Source organism: Corvus kubaryi, unplaced genomic scaffold (assembly GCF_017639235.1).
Source record: "Corvus kubaryi isolate FWS band 111438036 unplaced genomic scaffold, C.kubaryi_AGA036_p1.0 71, whole genome shotgun sequence".
Taxonomy (NCBI): domain Eukaryota; kingdom Metazoa; phylum Chordata; class Aves; order Passeriformes; family Corvidae; genus Corvus; species Corvus kubaryi.
The window spans coordinates 2,571,458-2,592,190 of NW_024582059.1; the positions used below are offsets into that span (position 1 = coordinate 2,571,458).

General features: G+C 40.0%; 1 protein-coding gene across 1 annotated transcript in view; it reads right to left on the reverse strand.

Annotated features, from left to right (window-relative positions):
• DKK2 (dickkopf WNT signaling pathway inhibitor 2) overlaps nt 1-19,676 on the reverse strand; it is a 41,179-nt gene extending 21,503 nt beyond the window's left edge. Inside the window, exon 1 of the mRNA XM_042049874.1 lies at nt 18,811-19,676. Coding sequence (XP_041905808.1) covers nt 18,811-19,068 — 258 coding nt within the window. The 5' untranslated portion in view covers nt 19,069-19,676. The remainder of the gene's footprint in view (nt 1-18,810) is intronic.
• Nucleotides 19,677-20,733: the final 1,057 nt, after the last annotated feature.

Consider the following 20,733-nt stretch of genomic DNA (forward strand, 5'->3'; position numbering starts at 1 on the left):
AAAAATGTGCAGCCTACATGCACATGCTAACACCTGTAATAAAAGCAGTGATGAGTTCATTTAAACATTCCTTCACTTATCTAGATATATGTCTCAGGAGCATATAGCAGAGATATAACATGGGACCATGCTGGTGTATGGAAAATGATAACAGAATATAACAGATACCACATAATTTGCAAGTATCATTATAACCATGCTATATCTGCTTACAATTTTTTCTACTGAGGGGCAGTAGAGAAACTTTGGTTAGAGATGAGACCTGTATTGTTTTAAGCAAAGTAGCAATAGGAATTCAGTGCAAATGCCAAAAAGGTTCAAATCTAGTTCTATAGTGGATTTACAAAGAGATGAATGAAGTCCAAAGCCTTTTAGGATATGTCAACAAATCAAATTGAAAACACAGCCATTCCAACAAGCAATCTGTATGTACTTACATATTGCATATTGGTATACCTGCTGTGGAAGAATTCAGTTTAGCTATCCTGGTTAGGAAACTCGTAAGTTTTATTTGCTTCTCCCTTTTGAAAACAGCTTACTATTTTCCTTCTTTTTCTTTTATGGGCCACCAAATAACATGTGACCAAATGTACCTATTTAGTGAAAATGGGTTCCATTAGTATGTAATCTTATACTTGCATTGTTTTCTTCTGAAGGAAAATAATGGAGAACAGGTGGTGATGCTTAGCATCAGGCTCCTGTTTCTAGAATTACAATCTACTGGGAGCCACCAGCAATCTCTGAAAGCTGTCATAAGTGCTCGGAACTAGTAAGATCCAGAGCACACTCAATACGTTAAAGCTTCTCTTTGAAAATTTAAGTAGGTGTGACAGGAGAAAACTGGCTGAATGGTGCAGGGATTCTAACATGTCCCTGCAAAGGGTCGTGATTTCCTTCTGCATCCCACAATAAATAACTCAAGCTGGCCTCCATTTCCACAGCAGAAATTAGACGTTTAAAAAATTCAAATAGGTACCATATGCACTATAAACCTTTCTGGTTTAGCATTCAAATGCAGACTCATTCACATTGTTGGACAATATGGGATTTAAATTCTCCTAGAAGAACTTCAAACAGCTGTTCCTTTACACTTATTTATTCTTCTCTCAGTGCCACAAAAACAGCGGTGCCAATAAATATCTCCTTGATGTTGTTTGAAAACTTACTGGAGTCACACAGCATAAACAGTTTTATCCAGTGAGTCACAAAACCACACATCAAATGAACATTTCTTTGTTTTATCAATCCCATTCTTACCTTACCAAGTAGGAAGTGGTTTAGAAATAATTCTATGTAACCAACTGAGTTTTCCAGTGAGTTTTCATGATAAACACAAGACAGAAACACCAGCTAACAGATCTTTCTATACAAGCAAACAAGCAGTATAGCCATGTTTTAAAATGTGACTGAAGCTGAGGAGTAAGACAAAGACAACATACATTTGTAAGGCAGTTTCAACTGACATACAATTTTACAAGAACAGACATAGAAGGCTGGCTGGAATTCCTAACTACTTCTAGATGTCAGATATGCCAGGATGCACACTTATAAGAGGAAAGAATTAATGCAGGTTTGTTTTGTGCCACTGTAGTTTGAAGTGATAGGAATTTAAAAAATATAAAGTTACTTGCAAGGCCAGCTTTGCTATTGGTGGAAATTGGTAATTTCCCACTAATTTCCACAGGAAAATGACAAGCAGTACCAATTAGTCAGGTTGTACTACAGTATTCAGATTTCTTGTACAACTATATGAGATCAATGTTACATTTATTATTACTGTGGTTATTTTTGGGGGGGACCTGAGTCAAAGCAGTCCCTTCAAGTTGAAATTAGTTTATGCTTCAACAATACTTCTTTAATCAAAGAAACACTAGTTTTGTGCTACAAATGCCTTAACTAGTCTTTCCACCCAAAATCAGGTTGCTGAAGTAAGGAATATGTTAAATGGTGCCATCAGATTCATCTAAAATCAGCTGTTTTCTAAATTTTCTTAACACAGTAAACATTTCCCCTCATTTATCACACCTATTAAACTTAATCCAGATAAATAATTTTAATCTCCTCTAGCATGTGCATCAACAGCAAAGTTCTTGACCAAAAGGCAATCACAAAATTATTATTATTATTGGTAATGAGTGAACCAGAAAAAGTGCACAGCCTGATCCCAGGAAAGGTTTAATCTCCAAGAGATAGAGTAATCCTCATTCTGTTTGTGAACTGACTAAATTTAAACTTTGGAAAACAATACACATGAAAGCACATTATACCATTTTTTAAAGCAACCTCTTTTATAATAATTTTACTTTAATTCCAAACTCCAACCTTACCTTCAAAACTATTTAGAAAAGGAAATTTGCTATTCTTTGAGCAGTGAATAAAACTGAATAATTAAATTCAAAATCATAAATAATTTAGTTTTCAAGAGATCTAATTTCTTTAAGGGTTTGGTTTTTTTTTTCCCTAAAAAGAACTGAAGGGTTTGGGTATTTACAAAAATTTCTTGAACTTCTTTTATGATGTTTTCCCTTTTCCTGATACTAGAGACTGCAAAAGCAGTTCTAACAACAAGAGTATCGGTAAAAAAAAACCCCAGAAAATAAATTATAAACTTCCTGCTTAATCCACATATCATAAATGGTCTTAGTATATATACACACATATGTACAGATATATAAGTCTCATATAATATAAAAAATATCAAATTAGGATGTGGTATTACAGTAGGGAAACAATAGACATGCTCTTTACTATACCACCCCAAAATTATGTCCTTGGCTAAAATTCTGGAAGTGTTTTAAAGGTAGAAATGCTTTAGTTGCCACCTAAAATCCCTTTCTGAGTGATTGCTTTCTAAATCAATTTAAGCACAAATTCACCTGAGACTGGAGCACAAAGATAATGGATGTAGCTCTTACATAAATATCACAAACTTACAGCTATTTTACTGCTGAAATTTTCTTTCAGTTCAGAGCACTTGTGCAAGTGGAAAAAACTCAGTGTAACTCAGGAAAAAAGAGATTTTCAAAGTTTTAATAGCTTACGGTGATTTTTCTTTTCAGAAAGGAACCCTTGGATTTGAAATACACATAGCTGCTTGAAGAGGCAGCAGAGTTATAACACTGCATTTTGACAGGACAACTGGCCATTAAGTCCTTACACTACTTTTCCTCCCTCCATCCTCAATAAGATACTACTACTACTACTAAACTTAGCTCCATGGAAGAAGTGAATTCTTATCCTTGTGAAAAAAAAGGCAGCAATGATTAATTTACCAAGAAACTACAATATTAGACCAAAACATAAACATGGAACTGTGTGCCTGACCTTTCAAAAAAACTAATTTTTGTTTCCTTCCAGACATAATGGTTTTACCATCTTTCTTCAAAGAACAGAAATCTACATTTTCAAAACAAAGTGTTGAAAGATGAATCTGTCCTGAATTGCATCATTCTGAACTAGCTGGTGAATGGTCCATATGCATTGTTTATAATTCATGAGGGATAATGTTCATGGCACCATGACTTCAACAGTTTGCTGACAAACAAACTGTTTAACTTTTGCCCAGACTGCACTTCCCCATAAGCAGAACATTAGTACCTCGTGGCAGCACCCTTTGCAGACAAACTGCATTGCACTGCATATGACACAGTTGCTCACCCTTCTCGGTTTGTAGAGTCTGGATCCAATTTTCAAATGAAAGATCACTTTGCTGAACATTTCTTTTTCCTGTGGAATTACTGTTTGGTGAATAGGCTGCTTTCAGCCTTGGGGGTTATTTATTTAGATTTCTCTTCAAAATGTTAGTGGAAAAAGTTTTTCTGCTGGAGGGGTACCATATGCTTCTGATCTGAAGATTGACTGACTTCTACTGCATAAAAAAGTGAGTGAGCAAATAGAAATACAGACAGAAGATTAAATGATCATTACGTATCTAAATGAACTGGGAATTACAGACCCAGTTTCAAAAGTCTGTCAGATTAATTGAGTTCTAGTCTAATTCAGAGTCCTGGGAACCTAAATTTCTATACACTCAAGAGTTTAATATAATATCAGAAAGAGATGGATAAGAGAGCATGAAAGCTGAGAAGTACAGAAAATGAATGCAGCAGTAACCTGCTGATTCAAGAGCTAATGCAGGTTCCCAAAACAAATATTCTTCCTATCTGCAATATATTAGGATATTGTTCTGCTTTGAACCTGTACCAATTGTGAAAATGACACCTTTTTATTACATTGAACAATTAAAAAGAAAAAAACAGCTTTTATTCCAAGAATTTTTATGTGAAAATGGAACAGTCTCAAGGAAGTTATGAAGTTTCCATTAAAATTTTGTCTGTTTTCTCTTAAGCACTAAAAGCACTCTCTAAGTTCTGATCCTACCAGGTGTTTTGGAAGCAGAATATTTTGTCAAAAAAATGTAGTTCCAAAAGTAGAAAATATGTTAGGTATGCACCTTTAAAAAAAAATATTCCAAGGCAAGTTTAGAAAATACTGTTTAAAGGCATATTGATTTAAGCAGGATCATCTTCAACCTGTGCACTTCCAATTAAACTTTATGACATTTAATTTCTTCTGTGTTTCTCTTCTCTAAAAATACTCCCCATTGTGTAAATGTTTTGATTGGTCATCTATGTTATCGTCTTCCAAATGTTTTGAGTTCTTTAAAATATCATATAGTTGTTTCAAAGAGGAACATTTTACATGATAGGGAAATTCATTTTAAATGACAGGTTTTTGGAATCAATGCCATAGAAATGTAGCATGACTGATGACTGAGCCAACCAAACCTTATGCTTGAAGTCCAACCAACAAAGCATTTGTGGCCCTTGTAAATACTATTTCACACAGCCATTAAAAACACTGTGCTCAGATAGCTAATATACTATATGCACAAAAACAGCAGAATGAACAAATACACACCATTAGTTGGGATTTTTTCCACCAGCAGAAAAGGCATCAGAGATTTTAGCAAGCAGACAAGTTCAGGACAGCAAGCTCCTTTCCACATCTGCTTTAGAGAAGGGAGCAGAGCAGACTGGACTTGGTTGATTCTACCAAGAATCATGTACTGCATTAGCCATAAATGTGACAAGTGCCTTCACATCAATCAACTGGTCACAAGATGTCACATCTTGCTCTCAAGCACAGTGGAGAGGCAGCAGCTCTGCCAAGTTTTTTACTGGACCTGGATGGTTGGAATCGAGTCTGAATGCCAAAGTATTTAAACGTGTGCTAACCACGACTTTTAACAGTTTTGGAGTTTGCAGGTGGAAGAGGAGATCAAAGGAGGGTTTTAAATTTTTTTTTTAATTCTATCAATACTCATTAAGTCAGAGATGGTAATCAGAGACTGCTGCAAGGGGAAAACAGCAGAGGGAACACAATATTTTGTGAACTCCAACTTTTGCCTGGTACAGAGAAGGATCTGGTGAAAGCAGGGAAAGACAGACACACAGACACATACCAGCACTTATAACAGTGTGACTTCTATTTAGGCTCCTAAAATCTCTGGTCAAATTGACTTCAAAGATAAAACAGGAGATTACTGGGTTGTTTGACTGTAATCCTGAGTTGCTCTTTGTCCTCAGCTTTTTGTACCTATTTATCGACAGAGCCAACCAACCCTGTATTTCCCCGGCTTCAGAGTAGTTTCCATCAAAACTGTAACAACTTCGGAAACCTTGACTTTTGAAAAGTTTGAAGATATTTAGCCCTGTGTACAATGATATTTCGCAAGGGAAAAATTTACCCATTAGCAAAATTCTTACGGAAATTAGAAAGAAAAGCAAAAAGGCTCTCCCCAAACCCAAAAATCTTCATTCTGAGTAATGAGTGACTTGAAAATCTTGCCCTTTTTGGAAAGTATTTACTTCTGTAGCTGACTAAATTGCAGCAAAAATCTTTGAAAAGTCTCCCATGACTTGTGTATGCTACATTCCTTGTAAATCTGTTCTAAACCTCTTTGCCTCTTCTTTTTTCCATTTCCTTTTCATGGTAGTCATGTTTTCCATTTGCTGCAGCAATCTCTTTGGACTACTTAACATTTTGACTAAAAATGTGGATAACACAGCCACACTGGGATTCATGGGAGTATTAGCACTGATGTCCATGGGCATTGGAGACGATATGAAAATCAGTGCCCACTGTCATAGACCCAAGGATCAGGTTCAGCTCAGTAGTGAAGTTTTTGCCTAATATTTGTATATGCACATCTTAACAGAACTACATTAAGCAACACAAATGCTTACATTGAACCAGATATGCTTAAGTTTCCTGATAAAATGAGGTAACAAGCTGGGCTACTTATGATACTGGTAAAATACAAATTTTTATTGATATTTATGTTGATAAAAAACCCATAAAAGTTGCTGTAATGTATCAGAGCAAAGTGGTCAGGCTAGATGCAAATACTCAAAGGAATAATATCCTAGGCAAGTCCAGAAGGACTTCTCCCAGATGCATTCTCCCAGCTCTAGCCAACAGTCACTTAGACAGATTTGAAGCTCAAAGTTCAGTACCTACCAGTGCAATCTCTCATCTCTGTGTCTGTCTCCTCTCCATTTGAGCAGTTCCATATGGCTCCCACAGCATCATGTGGCAATGAGCTCCACAACATGAAAAAGTAGTTCCTGGCTGTCTGATAATTTCACACAGTCTGCTCTTGGCTCTTCTACAGCAAACACTGAGCGATTGCTCCCCAGTCACCTTCTCCTGACTCTTCATTACTTCATCTCTCTCCGTCCTGTTCTCCCATGGGCATTCCTTTTCCAAACCGGGTCTTTGCATTCTATTTAGTGTCTCCTGTGTTTAAGCAGTTCTGCTGTTATGATGATCCTGCCATCCTCCTTCTCCGTCTAATCCTGACTGCTTTTTATATCTTTTAACAGTTATCCAGCACCATGAAATCTGAACCAGTTTAAAAATACCCTGGTTTTGTTTTTTCACTTCCTGATATTCCACTTCCAAGTGGAATCATCTTTTTATATTTTTTTTAGTATTTAATTTTTGTCTCTCTGCTGTTGCTTCACCATTGAAGATAGCTAAATTCACTCTAAATTACAAGTTATCACTGTATGTGCTCAACTGCCATCACATTTTTGCCATATATATTGCTTTACACTATTAGAAATGGAATTTTACCCATGGGATTTATCTCTTAGGTGGTCAGCATACTGGCATTTACTGCAACTCTGCGGTCCACTTAAGTTCTTACTGTTGTGACTAAATTTTGTAAAAATTACTGTGCCTCATTAGTTCCCCATTTTCCAGAACATTTGTCAATAAGTTGAACAGCATCAGTCCTGAAAGGTTTATGCGAAGCTTTGCCTATAGCTTCCCTGTATAGTGAAATGTAGCAGTTTAGTCCTGCTTATTTTTGATCAATTATCAGTTATTCTAATCAGTTACGAAATGGGTCATCCCTTGGCAATTCAGATTCTTTGAAGTTTTTGTACTTGAGCTATACCTCCATTGGCACAAATATTTGAAGAGCAAAAATGGTGTAATTTGATTTTGATGCCTTATTAGTCTGGTAAAAAAATGCTGTTTTGAAAGATGAACTTTGAGATTGCACTTACAGGTATGATTAAGGTTGTGTATTGAGAGAGGGTTTTGTGAGGTAGGCTGGGAGGAAGAAGGAAGCCTCAGCCTTACACGTTGTCAGGACAGAAGAGCCTTAGAGACTTTTTTGTTCTGAAAAATATTCAGGTGAAACATTGTTAAAATGAACTTCAGAAGAAGCAAATGTTCACAAAATGTCCTGTAGTAGCTACTCTTTAAATTAATGTCCTGACAATAGGGTCATTTAAGACAGAAGGGGATCAAAAGTTAAAGCAGTGACCATCTTACTAACAATGGTCAAAGCGTACAAGCACAAAGACTACCCCCGAAAAAGCTCGAACTAAAAAACCACTCACACACACACACAAACGCACAAACTCTACAGCTTCAGAACCAAATACTGACCAGCTGAGAGAGGAGCACTGGGGGTCAAACCAAGGAAAGAGAGAAAATCTAATCCAGAAACTGTCAGTCTGTGTTTTGCAATCTGTTTTCACAGAATCAGCTAAATCTGAACTCATGAATTCCACTTCAGCTTTTGCTCCTACCACCCCTATATCCACAGTATCTGGGAAATGACTTAAACAGGACTCTGGAGAACAGCATGGGACCGGGGCTTCCAAAAGGCCAAAGTCAATACCTTCATATATCAGAGACATGTGCCAGGGTAGCCGTCCCAGCTGCACAACACATGATGTGTCAACTGCTTTACATAGGGTGGGTCAGGAAGGGGCTCAATAAAGACAAGCTCTACAGCTCTCCTTGCAACATCTCGGCATCCTGGTCCAGTTTTACAGAGAAAAAAGAAAAGATGCTGGTTTAAGAAAAAAGTTACTCTGGATGAAGATTGGAATCCAGAGAGAAGGTCCAGAGTAACTGTGTCTGCTACATTAGATCAGATCTATCACTGATCTTTTATATAATTATTTCATCGTTGAGGGAACAGCATAAATTATTCTGATTTAACCTTTCTGTAATAATAATTGTAGCAAATTATTCTGATAACCAAATTTGGACTACCTTATATAGGTGATGAAAGAGAAGAGTAGTCCTTGTCCCTGAGCATTCATCGCACTGAGCCTCAGACAGACTATTTCCTCTGAATTTCTCTTGTGAATGGAAAAGACCATGACCCCCACCGCCCAAAGGCATGAAAAACATAATTCCCACTGGAAACATTCAGGGAATTAGGTACATAAATACATTTCAGGTTCATCCTATCTATAAAAAAGACCAAACCTCTGAGATGGCTTTCTGTGCAGAACTGTGTGGCACCTTTAGATAAGAAGGGCAATAAAGCAGCACGTTTTGCAGAGCAAGGAGCTGAAGTGTAGTATTTCTGGGCAGCATGAACTTGTGTCTGTGGCCAAGTTTATTAGATGCATCTGCTGGAAAACAGTGCTGGAGGGGAGTGAGTTACACCAATTTTGTTTGGGTACTGTATTGTCACCACCATTATGGATGTTACCCTCAGTGTACCTGAAAGCTGTTCCAAACAAATTAAGATATCATCACATGACTGTTAAATAAACTAGTGTTTTCTCTCATTTCAGCCATCCTTGCCCTTCTCTTCTGACCCTTTAACTGTAAAATAGACTCCAATCCCACCAAACCTAAGAGTGACAAGGGCACCGCAGATCTGGAACACACACCCCACTATCACACCTGTTTTTACAATGTATGCATTGACTTGTAGTCATCTAAAACCTTTAAAACAGAGTTAAGGCAGTGCTATCCTACTCGCCTGTGTGTTCCTATTGGAAGAGGACCTTGTGGGTAACTCTCTGAGACAAGAGCCTGACAGCAGATACCCCCTCTATTGTTGAATGGCATCTTGGCTAACTCAGCCTGTGGCACAAGCCTGTTTAGAAAAATCAGAGATTTTCAGAGTTCTAATCCCTCTTACAGACAATCTGCAGCCCATTTGCTGCTCTGTTTTTGCTTTATTTTTTAACAGGGCCTTAAAACATATTTTTCCTTAAAATGACAACGTTCTTTCCTGCCCTCTTTGTTCATGGGGCTTTGTGCACTCATAAACAGTTTAAGAGTTCCCTTCACACCTGCAGTGCACATGTGTGCCTGAAATAAAGATTCTCTTATCTATTCTTCACTGATAACTTAAGAGGATAGTGCTTAAGAAAAGCCTTAATCCTTGCAAATGTAATGGCCAAAACCAAACCCAAGTCCCAAACCTACAGCAGTGAGAGTGAGGCCAGCATGTCTGGGGAAGGAAGGATCCTCAAAGTTAGAGCAGAGAGGCTGAGAGGAAGACAAGCAGACCTGCACCACCTTTCCAGGTGGCAAATCCTGCTCAAGGACATAAGCACATCTCCTATACCATCTCAAGGTTTTGCTCCATCCTTTATTGACGTTCCTGGGCTCCATGTTGCTTACTTGGAAAATTGTGCCAAAAATGCTTCCCAGTTAGCATAATCTGAGCTATGCTGAAGCTGTGCTGCTACTCAAAATCCTCTTGCTCAGGAAATGCCCCCCGTGGACTTGTTTCCTCAGCAGGGATCGACATGCAATGGATTGCAGTGCTGTGACTTCTTGACTGCCTTGTGCCGTTATAGCTCTGCTTGTGCTGACATCACTGACCAGCCCCAGCAGAGGAAAATCCTAAGCCAGCCTAACCACAGAACAGTTTGGGATTGGCAGGACTTTCCCACCCTCTTGCAGCTTAAGCATTGGTACAAAGTCTGAGAGAAAATTTTCTCCACAGAGAAAACCTTAATCTTCTGGTTAGACAACGTCACACACTACAATTTGATACTTAATAAACTGTCGTGAAGCTATAATACAAGTATTCACTTGGTCACTTATCCTTTTAGCAATAAAAACCAATTGGGACTGAAGTTCAGTGGCAATTTGTTGCAGCTGCTGTGGCCAGGACCCCCTCAGAAAGTAATTTCCAGAGGATTCTTCTTGTTAAAAAGCCATTTTCCTGGCGAGGAGTGGGATGTCTGGAAGATAGCAATGGGGACAAATCCAAGCACAGAAGTTTACAAGCATTCCTAAAGAGCATTTTAAAAACTCTGTATTTATTTAAACAATTATAAAACACTTTTTGCAGCTAAGCAGTTTAGTACTACCACCAAACTATAAAGCAGAATTTTAAGCCTAGGCAGTTTTCCTCTCTACCTGTAAGATGACACGAAGCAGCATCAACATTTGGCTCCACATGGAGAAAGTGTGGAGAGAGGATGACAACCTCCTGTTTTCATGGTCCTTCCTTGGTTCCCAAAATTTCCATTCTTCATTTCTGCCCTACACCCACCCTCCCCCCCTACCACAGGAATTGGATGTGAATAATATACAAATGGAAATTTAATTTTGTTGGGAGTAACAGCAACTGAACAGGTCTGAAGGAACAACTTTCAGTCTCCCTGGGCAACCCCATAGTGTTCAGCTCACACATAGTTGTTGGTTATGTGAGTCACCATTATTGCTACCTGAGTGGATGATAAACTGAAATTTAAGAATGGCAGGTCTGGTAAAACATGACCATTTGCTATCTCCTGTCTCCTTCCTGCCCTCCTGAAGAACGACGGGGAGATGATGTTTGAAAAAGAAAGAAAGGACCCACCCAGTATTCCTACCAAATGGAGAGTAAAAGAATCATAGCTCAGTCTCTGTGTGGGCAACCTAAAAGCCAAAAAGATAGAGAGAAGCACAAACTTTTATTTTTTAAGGTAGAAAGCAGCATCCTGTGTCCACAACAAACTGGGTGGGAGGGCTCTGCACTCTCATTTTCAAGCCAAAAGAAAATAAACAAGGAAATATGGCAAGTACCCTGCAGTATATACTAACCCTGACAAGTCAGGCCACAGCAGAATGTCCAGTTTAGTATCTTTTCAGACTGTCAAGAAGGGGTGCACCATTTTCTGTTGGAACATATAGCAAAAAAACCAAAAACCAAACCAACAACCGAACAATTCTGGAAGCTACCTTGCTCTGTGCAAAAGGAAAAATAAAGGAGATCTTCCCCCATCAGATGCATTACTTTCCCTAATGTCGTTCTAGTTAAGAATGAGATTCCAATAATAGAAGTTTCCTACTGCAACATAAATGTATTGTGTTCGCAGTTCCTTTAAGAGATCTCCAATATAGTAATTTCAGATTGCAGAGAGGAGATCATGCTGACAGCAAGTCACTGCTTTTCTCAAGGCAAGCTGCCAAAACACGTAGAACTGAACCCTGTCCTCTCATTCACTGGACCGATAAATATGCTTTTAAAAGCATGCACAGCCTGGTTCACACTTACATGATGCACAGAGAATGAGGCAGAGGGCTTGCAGAGTGAAGCAACACCTCATTCCCAAGCATGTGCAGAGCAGTCTGCCTTTGCTTACTGCTAAAAATGCTAAACCAGTGCCATTTGCACTACACATGTGCAACATGCATGTCTCAAAGATTCATTACTATGCATATGAAAATTCAATCATATCAAAGCTTAGCTTTAAGAAAGTCCCAAGGGGCTGAACTGTGTGCTTATGTGCTTTGAGGGGGGAAAACCCAACAACTTTTAAGCATTTTTTTTTCTTTTTCATAGCATTGCTCTGCTCTTTCCGTTAGAAAGAACAACATAGCTGCTGAATGAGTGAACTCCATGTTCCCATTGTGTGTTTGTATCCATTTATTTTCATAACTCAAGTTCTGTTTGTGTGGACACAAATGTATAAATCATAGATGGATTTAAGGTTGATCCCAAGAAAACTGTAACTAAGATGAACAAACCTCATTATTTTATTTGAAGATTGCTGTGATTTAGTATTATGCTGTCCTTTAGTATGAACATATGTATCCTTTTAAGCCGTGTCTCTCTCTCTACTCTAACACTACTTTCTGTAGCCCATTCTAGAGCAAAGGATTCTGCAATTAGCTTGGAAGTATCATAAATCCATCTATTTTCACATTTCATTATAATTTGAAAATTGCTTGATGTTCACTAAAATTTCCTTTAGAATAAATTTGACCTTCAACCAAAAAAGGAAAAAAATTACACTAAAGAAAAGTGATGGTTTGGGGACACACACTGCCATTGTACATCCTATACTTGATGAATAGAGAAGAGACGAAGGTTCATGGTCTCTAATGAAAATAAAAATTTTTGCAGGAAAACATAATTTTAAAAGAGTAGGAAAACAAACCTTCTGATCTTCCTGGCTTTTGTATTGCCTTTCATATCCATGGATATGAAGCTCATAGAAGCTTGCTATAGGTTTCAACCTAAGAGTACCAGAAACACAGCCTAGAACACAGCAGTAAAAGACAGAGGTTTAAATAGAATCATCGTCAGTTCACTAAAAAAAAGAGTAAATATAAAATTCTTAATACACTTGGAGTTTTACCAATGCAGGAAAAGCAGAACAGTGGCTTCTAGCATTCTCCACCATGTCTGTGGTGTCATACAAACTTCAGCTCCTCAAACCCATCATAAATGTTTCATGACTGTGGTGCCAAAACCAACACAAAGCTCCACAGCATCAGACAGGACATGGTGACAAGCCCCGTGGCAATGATGGGCCAAGCAGGGGCTGCTGGCTCTGAGTGTGTTCCACCACACCCTGATTCCTGCTGGCCACAACCAGTGTGTGCACGTGGGCAGTAGCATGAACTCGGTAGGGACTTTGGTGAGCACATGCAGGAGGGAAAGTTCTCTGCTTTGAAGGTGTTCTCCAAATTAACATTTTTACATATGTACAAAACTTGTTTGGATATACTTAAAAAAATCAGCAGAGATACAAAACCTGGAGAAGAAAGCAGTGCTGGAAAAACAAACAGAAGCAGAAGCTTCATGGTGCTCCTCCTTTGCAGAGTTAAATTCCTCCTGAACTACATTTCCAGGGTGAGGCATTTGTAAGTACAAGTGTAAAAGGACCAAAGGCTCTACTGACAAGCCATGAGATACGAAGTGCTTGCAAGATACATCCGGTGTTGAGATAATTAAGATCAAAATTAAACTTGTGCGATATTTGCATCTGCAAAGCATCAGTTAATCAAACATAATGAGTTAATCAGACTTACTTTTCTGAGGGGAAAATTTAATCATGCTTCATCATCTTCCATGTTGTCATTAAGCTCTGACAGACTTTCCATATAGAAACTGACTCTTTCCAAGTACTTGCACACCCAGCAGCATATGAAGTTCCAGAAATTTTCTAGGCATTGTTGCAAAGCTAATAGGAAATACTTGTAGTAAAGCTACTTTATAGGAGCTTTTGCTCTATATTATGAAGTCAGTTAATAATAACAATTTGAAGGGGACACCAAGGATGACCCAGGAAGGAGATAATACTCTGCATCCCATTTTTTGCAATTAAGAGAGAAGCCAGTAGGTTATTTAGCAAGACTGCTGCCAGTAAACCAGTATGTCACCCAGATTTCTAACACCAAATGGCAAGAGCAAAGAATTAGTTCTCTGGTGACCTCTGCAGATTTAGCAATTCTGTATTTTTTTTAAATTTAAAAAAAAAGAACAAAAGGCAGCTATTGCTGGATGTAATTTCTAGTTATTTTAATTAATTTATTTTTAATCCCATGAAGAAATAATTTTTTACTGTCTTGGTTGCCAGCTATTTAAGATATGTGGTTACATTTTTGGTGTCTTTGGTACAGTTTATTGTAACATTGTCAGGGCGCTGCATTCAATTACTACATCTCATGCTGTTTTACTCGCTACAAAGCATCATCCAAACATTTTCTAGCAAATCCTTGTGGGTAACTATGTCCTGTCCAAGAAACGCGTGTATGTCCATGTGTTAATAGGTATGAGATCAGTATCAAATTAGTCATTTGAATAAATGCCTCTTTGGTTTGGTTTCTGTGGTCTCAAACTTCTTAGCTCAAGCTGCAATAGAGTTTAAAAAAAATAAACACGTCTTTAACATTAAACCAAGTGCGTTTGGAATACTAAGGCTTATCTGATAGCTGTCTGTTGTGTCTCTGCTGCACCAAAACTTGTCCCGGATTTCCACTCCTCTCTCCCTTTTCCAGACATCATTATGTCTTAGTCAGCCCCATGGATGTTCCAGTTCCCTCTCCTGGATGTCCCAGTTCTTCCCCTCATTGCCACTGCTCCCAGCATGTGCATGGGGAAGGGACTGTCTCAATGGGAAGCACAGACCCAAACAGCTATGGACCAGCAAAGGGACAAAGGGAATGAGAGATACATCTTGCTGGGGAATGAGCTAAAAAAACGGCTTGTAGCCAGGAGGTGAGAAGGGGAGAAGATAATAGCACCCATGGATTAAAGAAGGAAAACAGCTGGAAATAAAGTCACAGCTCACCAGATCTTTAAAGGTGGTTGAGTGTGAAGGCATGCAAACCCCAGCATTGATAGAGGGGACAAGTCTCAGAGGATAGAGGGCACTACAGCCCAGAGGCAAAAAGTCCAAAAGATGGTGAAGTGAATTAAAGAGGCTACAAAGTCATCAACCAGGAATCTGCGGAATGGCTATGCTTTTCAATCACCATACAATATGTTCTATTTTTCCTTTCCAGTTGCATCTCTGTAGTTGAGCTAAAGCACTCACATGGGAGAGTTTGCCCAATCACAGTGGAAGCTATAGCTAACACACAGAAAAATTAATCTATCTTCACTGTCAATTATGACCCTATTCACTGTATCATATTTATCTAGAGAGGGAATATATCCAGAACACTCTCACAGAGAGGTCAGAGAACTGACGTGTTGGATGTCCCTAGAAGCATTTCTCTAAATCAAGTTTTGAAAGAAAATAAATAGCTGACAGTATATAATCCTGACCCCCCCAAAGTAACCTAGATTAGCATGCACAGTACAGTACTATTTCTGAGCATATTTTTCCCTTGTGCAAATGCTGTAGATACTTTCTGATTCTCTGGGAAATTGAGGAAACATTAACAGTTTACAGAAAAGGAAAAGGAGGAATGACAGTAAAGAACAGTGAAGAGAATGAAATCTCACTGATTTAACACATCAGTGCCTCTCATTCTCTGCTGATCCAAGGCAGTAAAGGGAATAAGAACAGAAAATAAATAATATTCCTCAGAAAGACATAAAAATGTTAAGTCTTACTAAAATCCACATTCGCCCCGCCAGTCTCTCTGCAAGCTGGATCAGCTTGCTTTGCTCATGTGAGTATTTTCATTAATTTGAACTGGAACTTTGCCTGACGAGAGAGCGCTGGATCTTCCCTTTCTGGGCAGAAGCACTGTAACTACCAGCTGAAAAACATCAACACTTCAGATAAGCCATGGACTATTGTATCAGTTGATTTATTGCTGATTAAACACTCCCAAGTTGTTCCTAGTCCCGAGAATTAACATAATTGGAAAGCAAATAGGTTGTAGGCTGATGGTCCTTTCATCAGTTTTGGTGATTTCCACCACGTGTATGTGCAGAGCTGAAAGCACAGCTCAGAGTCATCACAACAGCAAAATTCTATTAATTTTTCTTTAACTTGCACATCCTTGGTCCTTACTAAAACTATTTCCTAGTGGTAAACAAGACACTCAACTCACCATCTAATGTTGCCAAGGTACAAAAGACACTTACTTTTGAGACATTACAAATTCCACTAATTCAACAGATTGTTTTAGAAAGAAAAGCATAGGCCTGCTATTTTGCAAGTGGCATGGTAAACCTCAGTGCAAAGTCCCATAATCTAAACAAATTAAGCACTAACATAATAAGAGAGTACTTTAAAAAAGATTATGAAAATGTCATGTCAAATGGTTGATATGCGTGACACCACTGTTAAAAAACGCAGCGGCTTACCAGCCCTACAGCTGGAAGTATCACCAAAGAGAAAACATTTTCACAAAAGATACTCCTTTTTCTCTTTTCTCTTTTCTTTTCTTTTCTTTTCTTTTCTTTTCTTTTCTTTTCTTTTCTTTTCTTTTCTTTTCCCTTTCCTTTCCTTTTCCCTTTCCTTTCCTTTTCCCTTTCCTTTCCTTTCCTTTCCTTTCCTTTCCTTTCCTTTCCTTTCCTTTCCTTTCCTTTCCTTTCCTTTCCTTTCCTTTCCTTTCCTTTCCTTTCCTTTCCTTTCCTTTCCTTTCCTTTCCTTTCCTTCTCTTTCTTCCCTCTCTTTTCTTTCCTTTTCATTTCTTCTCCTCTCTTCCCTCTCTTTTCCTTTCTTCTCTTTTTTCTCCTCTCTTTTATTTTCCTCTCTTTTCCTCTCTTTCATTTTGTTTTCCTTGTCTTTTCCATTCTTTTCTTCTTTTTATTGCAATTCTGAGTTAACTGCGTTGCTTCAGGCAGATGGCCAAAAGTAGCATCTAGAATTATTGGGAGCAAATCTGTGTCATTTTCACATACATCTTTGTGAGGCCACACAGGATCTGGGGACAGAATGTCAGGGAGAGAGGGTAAATTCAGTGCTGACAGCCCTTGATGGGAGGTCAGGTTTCGCTCCCTGGGAGTCACAGCCACCAATTCTCTGGGGGTCTTTGCTTATGCTACAAACATGAAATCTTAACATGCATGACGTCTCTTCTACCACTACAGATACTTACAGTGCTGTCTTTCACTTGAAGTGTGCCTTGTGAGTTCAAGCCAGCAACTAAAAGTGCCCAGAAAATCCCAGTCCAGGCTGGCAAGTTAGGGGTAAATCTTGCAAATACAACCGGTGGGCAGCACAAATTGTTTTTCAGGAACTGGGTGAATTACAATCAATTCTTGTCAACATTGCGCTGAATGCACAGTGAAGCACTGAGGATGCTGTACACAGCGGAAGGTGGCAAGACCTCCCCAAAAGGCAAAGGCTGTGCAGCACAGACTCACAAAACTCACGAGACTGCTAACACTCAGTGGGAAAATAGGACCTGTATTTTGACATTTTGTGAACACATTGAAAACAAAAGAAAATCCAAGGAGAACATATATATCTCCTCAAGGTGATTCAACAGAGTAATTAGTACAACGTGAACTAGAAAAGAGCACAGTACTTTAGTAATACGAAACATCATCACAGCATCTCTTGCTAAACTTTGCTTAGAGGTAAGGAGAGGCAACCAAATTCTGGGTAAATTATAAAACAGTTGAGTGGCTAGGGAAAGAAAGCTTGGAGGAGTTTAAAAACAAATTTCTCACACGCAAAAAAATAAAACTACCACTACTGTTATTAAGCCTGCACACAAAACCAAATGATAACATTCAATTATTAGGAAGCTGATGTGAAACACTTTGGCAAATTCAGTGGATTACTTGAATTTTCAGCTTCTCTGCTGCTATAAGGAAAATTTAAGCAAGTACAGACCCTTCAGGCATTGAGCATTTTGCCTTTTTAGTGCTGAATGTTGGCAGCTCTGTTGCTGTTACACTCTTGCTTATGAAAAGCAGCTGCATTTAGAGATACTAATAAGACCCAATAAAATCTGTATTTTCTGAAGAAGTCTACCTCCTTCCACATCACAACCTGCAACATTCATACCATCCAAGTTAAGACTTGAGAGGGAAGTACAGGACTGATGGCTTAAAATGTTGCTTTATACCTTAGCACAAAGATAGTTGAATGAAGATTATTTTCTACCAGACTTTCAGTTTCCAGGCAGTGTAGAGAGGAAAGAAGACTGCACAAGCAAGTCAGGGTCTTTTTTTTTTTCCCCCCCCCCATAATCTTTTTTTTCTATAACCTTTTCTCTCTTCTTTACATTCAAAGTCTCATAACCAAATAAAATTTCCACAACCACTATATTGTGGACAAGCATATTGTGTACAAGAAACCTAGAATTTGTTTTCTGTCTTACTAAACAAATGACTATACCTTAAACTATACCACTAGCATATCATGCTTTTTTATTCTCACCAAGGATCAAGATACCAAAGATCAACTAGCCAGGTGTGATTTCTAAAACCAAGTTTGTTTCACTGCCGTGAAGTTTTACTTCACGTTCAAATTTTCCTCACCTATTCAAATTCAACTCATTTATTGTCTTGAGGGTCAACAAGAAATTTCTTCCTTTGCTTCTGGCAGCCTTTTGAAGGAGTCAAACAAAGAAATGCTGAAGATGACAGTTTTTTAGATTGCTCTTTCTTCCATCAGTTATTAACCATTAGAGAGAAATGAATGGTTTAAACCTCCCAACTCCCACTTGCACAGTTCTTAACACCAATTATGAGATGATATTGTCCCAGGAAAGCCCAATGTAGTAAATTAATTAATTTAGCACATTAAAGCTCTGGAAACAATGTGGGGGAAAGACTAGCAATTATTTACATACAGTACACAGATGGACAGACACTCGAGCAATGAAGTGATGTCCTACCTCTCCTTGCCGGTGATAGTGCTTGGGAGGTTTTCCCATCTGCTCTAGCATTTTGCCCTTCTTACTGCTAGCAAGCATCAGTCCCTGGTGGATGCCTGTAGATCTGTTGGTTGCCTGAGTTGGAGCCTCCCCCATCAGGGTGGACTTGATGGAGTTCACCTTGGAGCTGGAGCTGTCTAGCTGGGAGCTCTCCACAATCAGGACCGCGGCTAGTAAGAGGAGACAGCAGGAGCACTTATTCCACATCAGCACGATCATCTCCCCTCCCCCAAAAGGATTATTTTTTTTTCTCCTTTTTTTTTTTTTTTTGGCAATGAAAACAGGAGTGGGGGGAAAGTTTTTAAAAATATCTCCTGAAGTTGTTACGGAAGCAACGGATTTCAAAGCCACTCAAGGAACTGCTGTTTTGAGAGACACGGGAGAAAAATAATTTTAAAAAAGAATCCCCTAGGAAAAGAAAAAAAAAAGTGTCAAGTCTATAGGCACTGAGCAACAGTCAGGTCTGTGATGTCTTTTTCCTCCAGGTCCTCGAGAAGTCCAGGCAGTTCTTTAGAAACTGAGAGCAATAAGCTGCGAGGAAACTGCACCCGGGCAGCTCCCCGCCAGCGCAGGCACCAGCACGTTTGCTAAAGCTTCAGAGGAAGAGTGAGCGAGTTACTTCCCCCCACTCCTCCTTCTCTTGCTCCTCAAGCCAGCAGAGAGGAAACTCAAACCAGATCCAATCCAAGCAGCACCGGCAAAAGCTGGGCTTAGTTTTCTTTCATTCTCTCTCCCCCCTCTTTACTTTTTATTCCCCTCCTCCTTTTTCTGTCTTTTGCCTCAGCCTCTGCAGTCAGCAGGAGTGAAAGCGCCCCGTCTCCTCCTACTCTTCCTCCTCCTCCTCCTCTCCTCCTCCTCCTGCAGCCCGGCCGGTGCGGGGTGAAGGGTTCTGGGCATCTGGCGGCGGGAGAGCCCCGGGACCGGCCCCACCCGCGGCGGGAGCGCCGGGACCCGGCAGGGGAGGCAGAGCCCCCTTCGGGCTTCCTGCGCTGCTGCCCCTCGCACTCGGTGGTCTCGCAGTCTCCCGCTGGCCCCCTTATTATTACAGCAGCGGGTGCCCCTCCGCAGCCTCCCTCCCCGGGCGGGACACGCCGCGCAGCGACTTCCATCCCCTCCGTCCCACCTTCCCCCCCGCCTGGGGGGTTCTCCCTCTCTCCGGCGGGGTCAGCCCGGGCCAGGCGTGCCCCGCTCCCGGCTGCGGCTCCTGCCTTGCCCAGCCCCGCTCGGAGGCTCAGGCCCGCCGTGCCCCCTCCTCGGCACCGGGCTGCCACACTGGGACGTGTGTCGGGGTGCTCCAGCTCCCCGAAACGCCAGGACGCGCAAAACCCGTCATTCCCGCAGAGCTGGGAGGGCGTGGGGCCGGCAGGTGAATCCTGCCAAACCTGGTGCCGGAGCCAGCGGAGTCCGCTGCCCGAAATAAGGGCATGTCCAGCCTAGAAGGCTGTGCTGCACTGCTCCCGCACCTGACCCTTTTCAGTGCCACAGAGACACCGTTAACGCAAGATATTTACTTTGTCTCCTCCTTCTTTCTTTGGCATAAGCACACTCCGATTGTCACAAAATCCCCAAGTGCTATGAACTACACCCACACCAGCCAAGGCATCACCTTGCTGCAGCACCAAAACGGTGCGTTTCAGAAAAAGGAAGGTAAACAGGGACACAGAGCATAAATTTAACAGAACTGTACAGCTCTTAACTTTTCCCCGCAAAAGATCTAGAACAAAGCAGAGAACATCACCATGCGGCTCTTGGTTACTGCAGTGAAGAAGCTACAAGCCCGTGTCTTTCTCCTGGACATGTGAAGTGGGGCGGAGGGAACAAAAGATGGTGAGGGGAGCAGCGTTCTTGCTGTCCCACGTGTTCTTGTATGAACATTACCTTGTC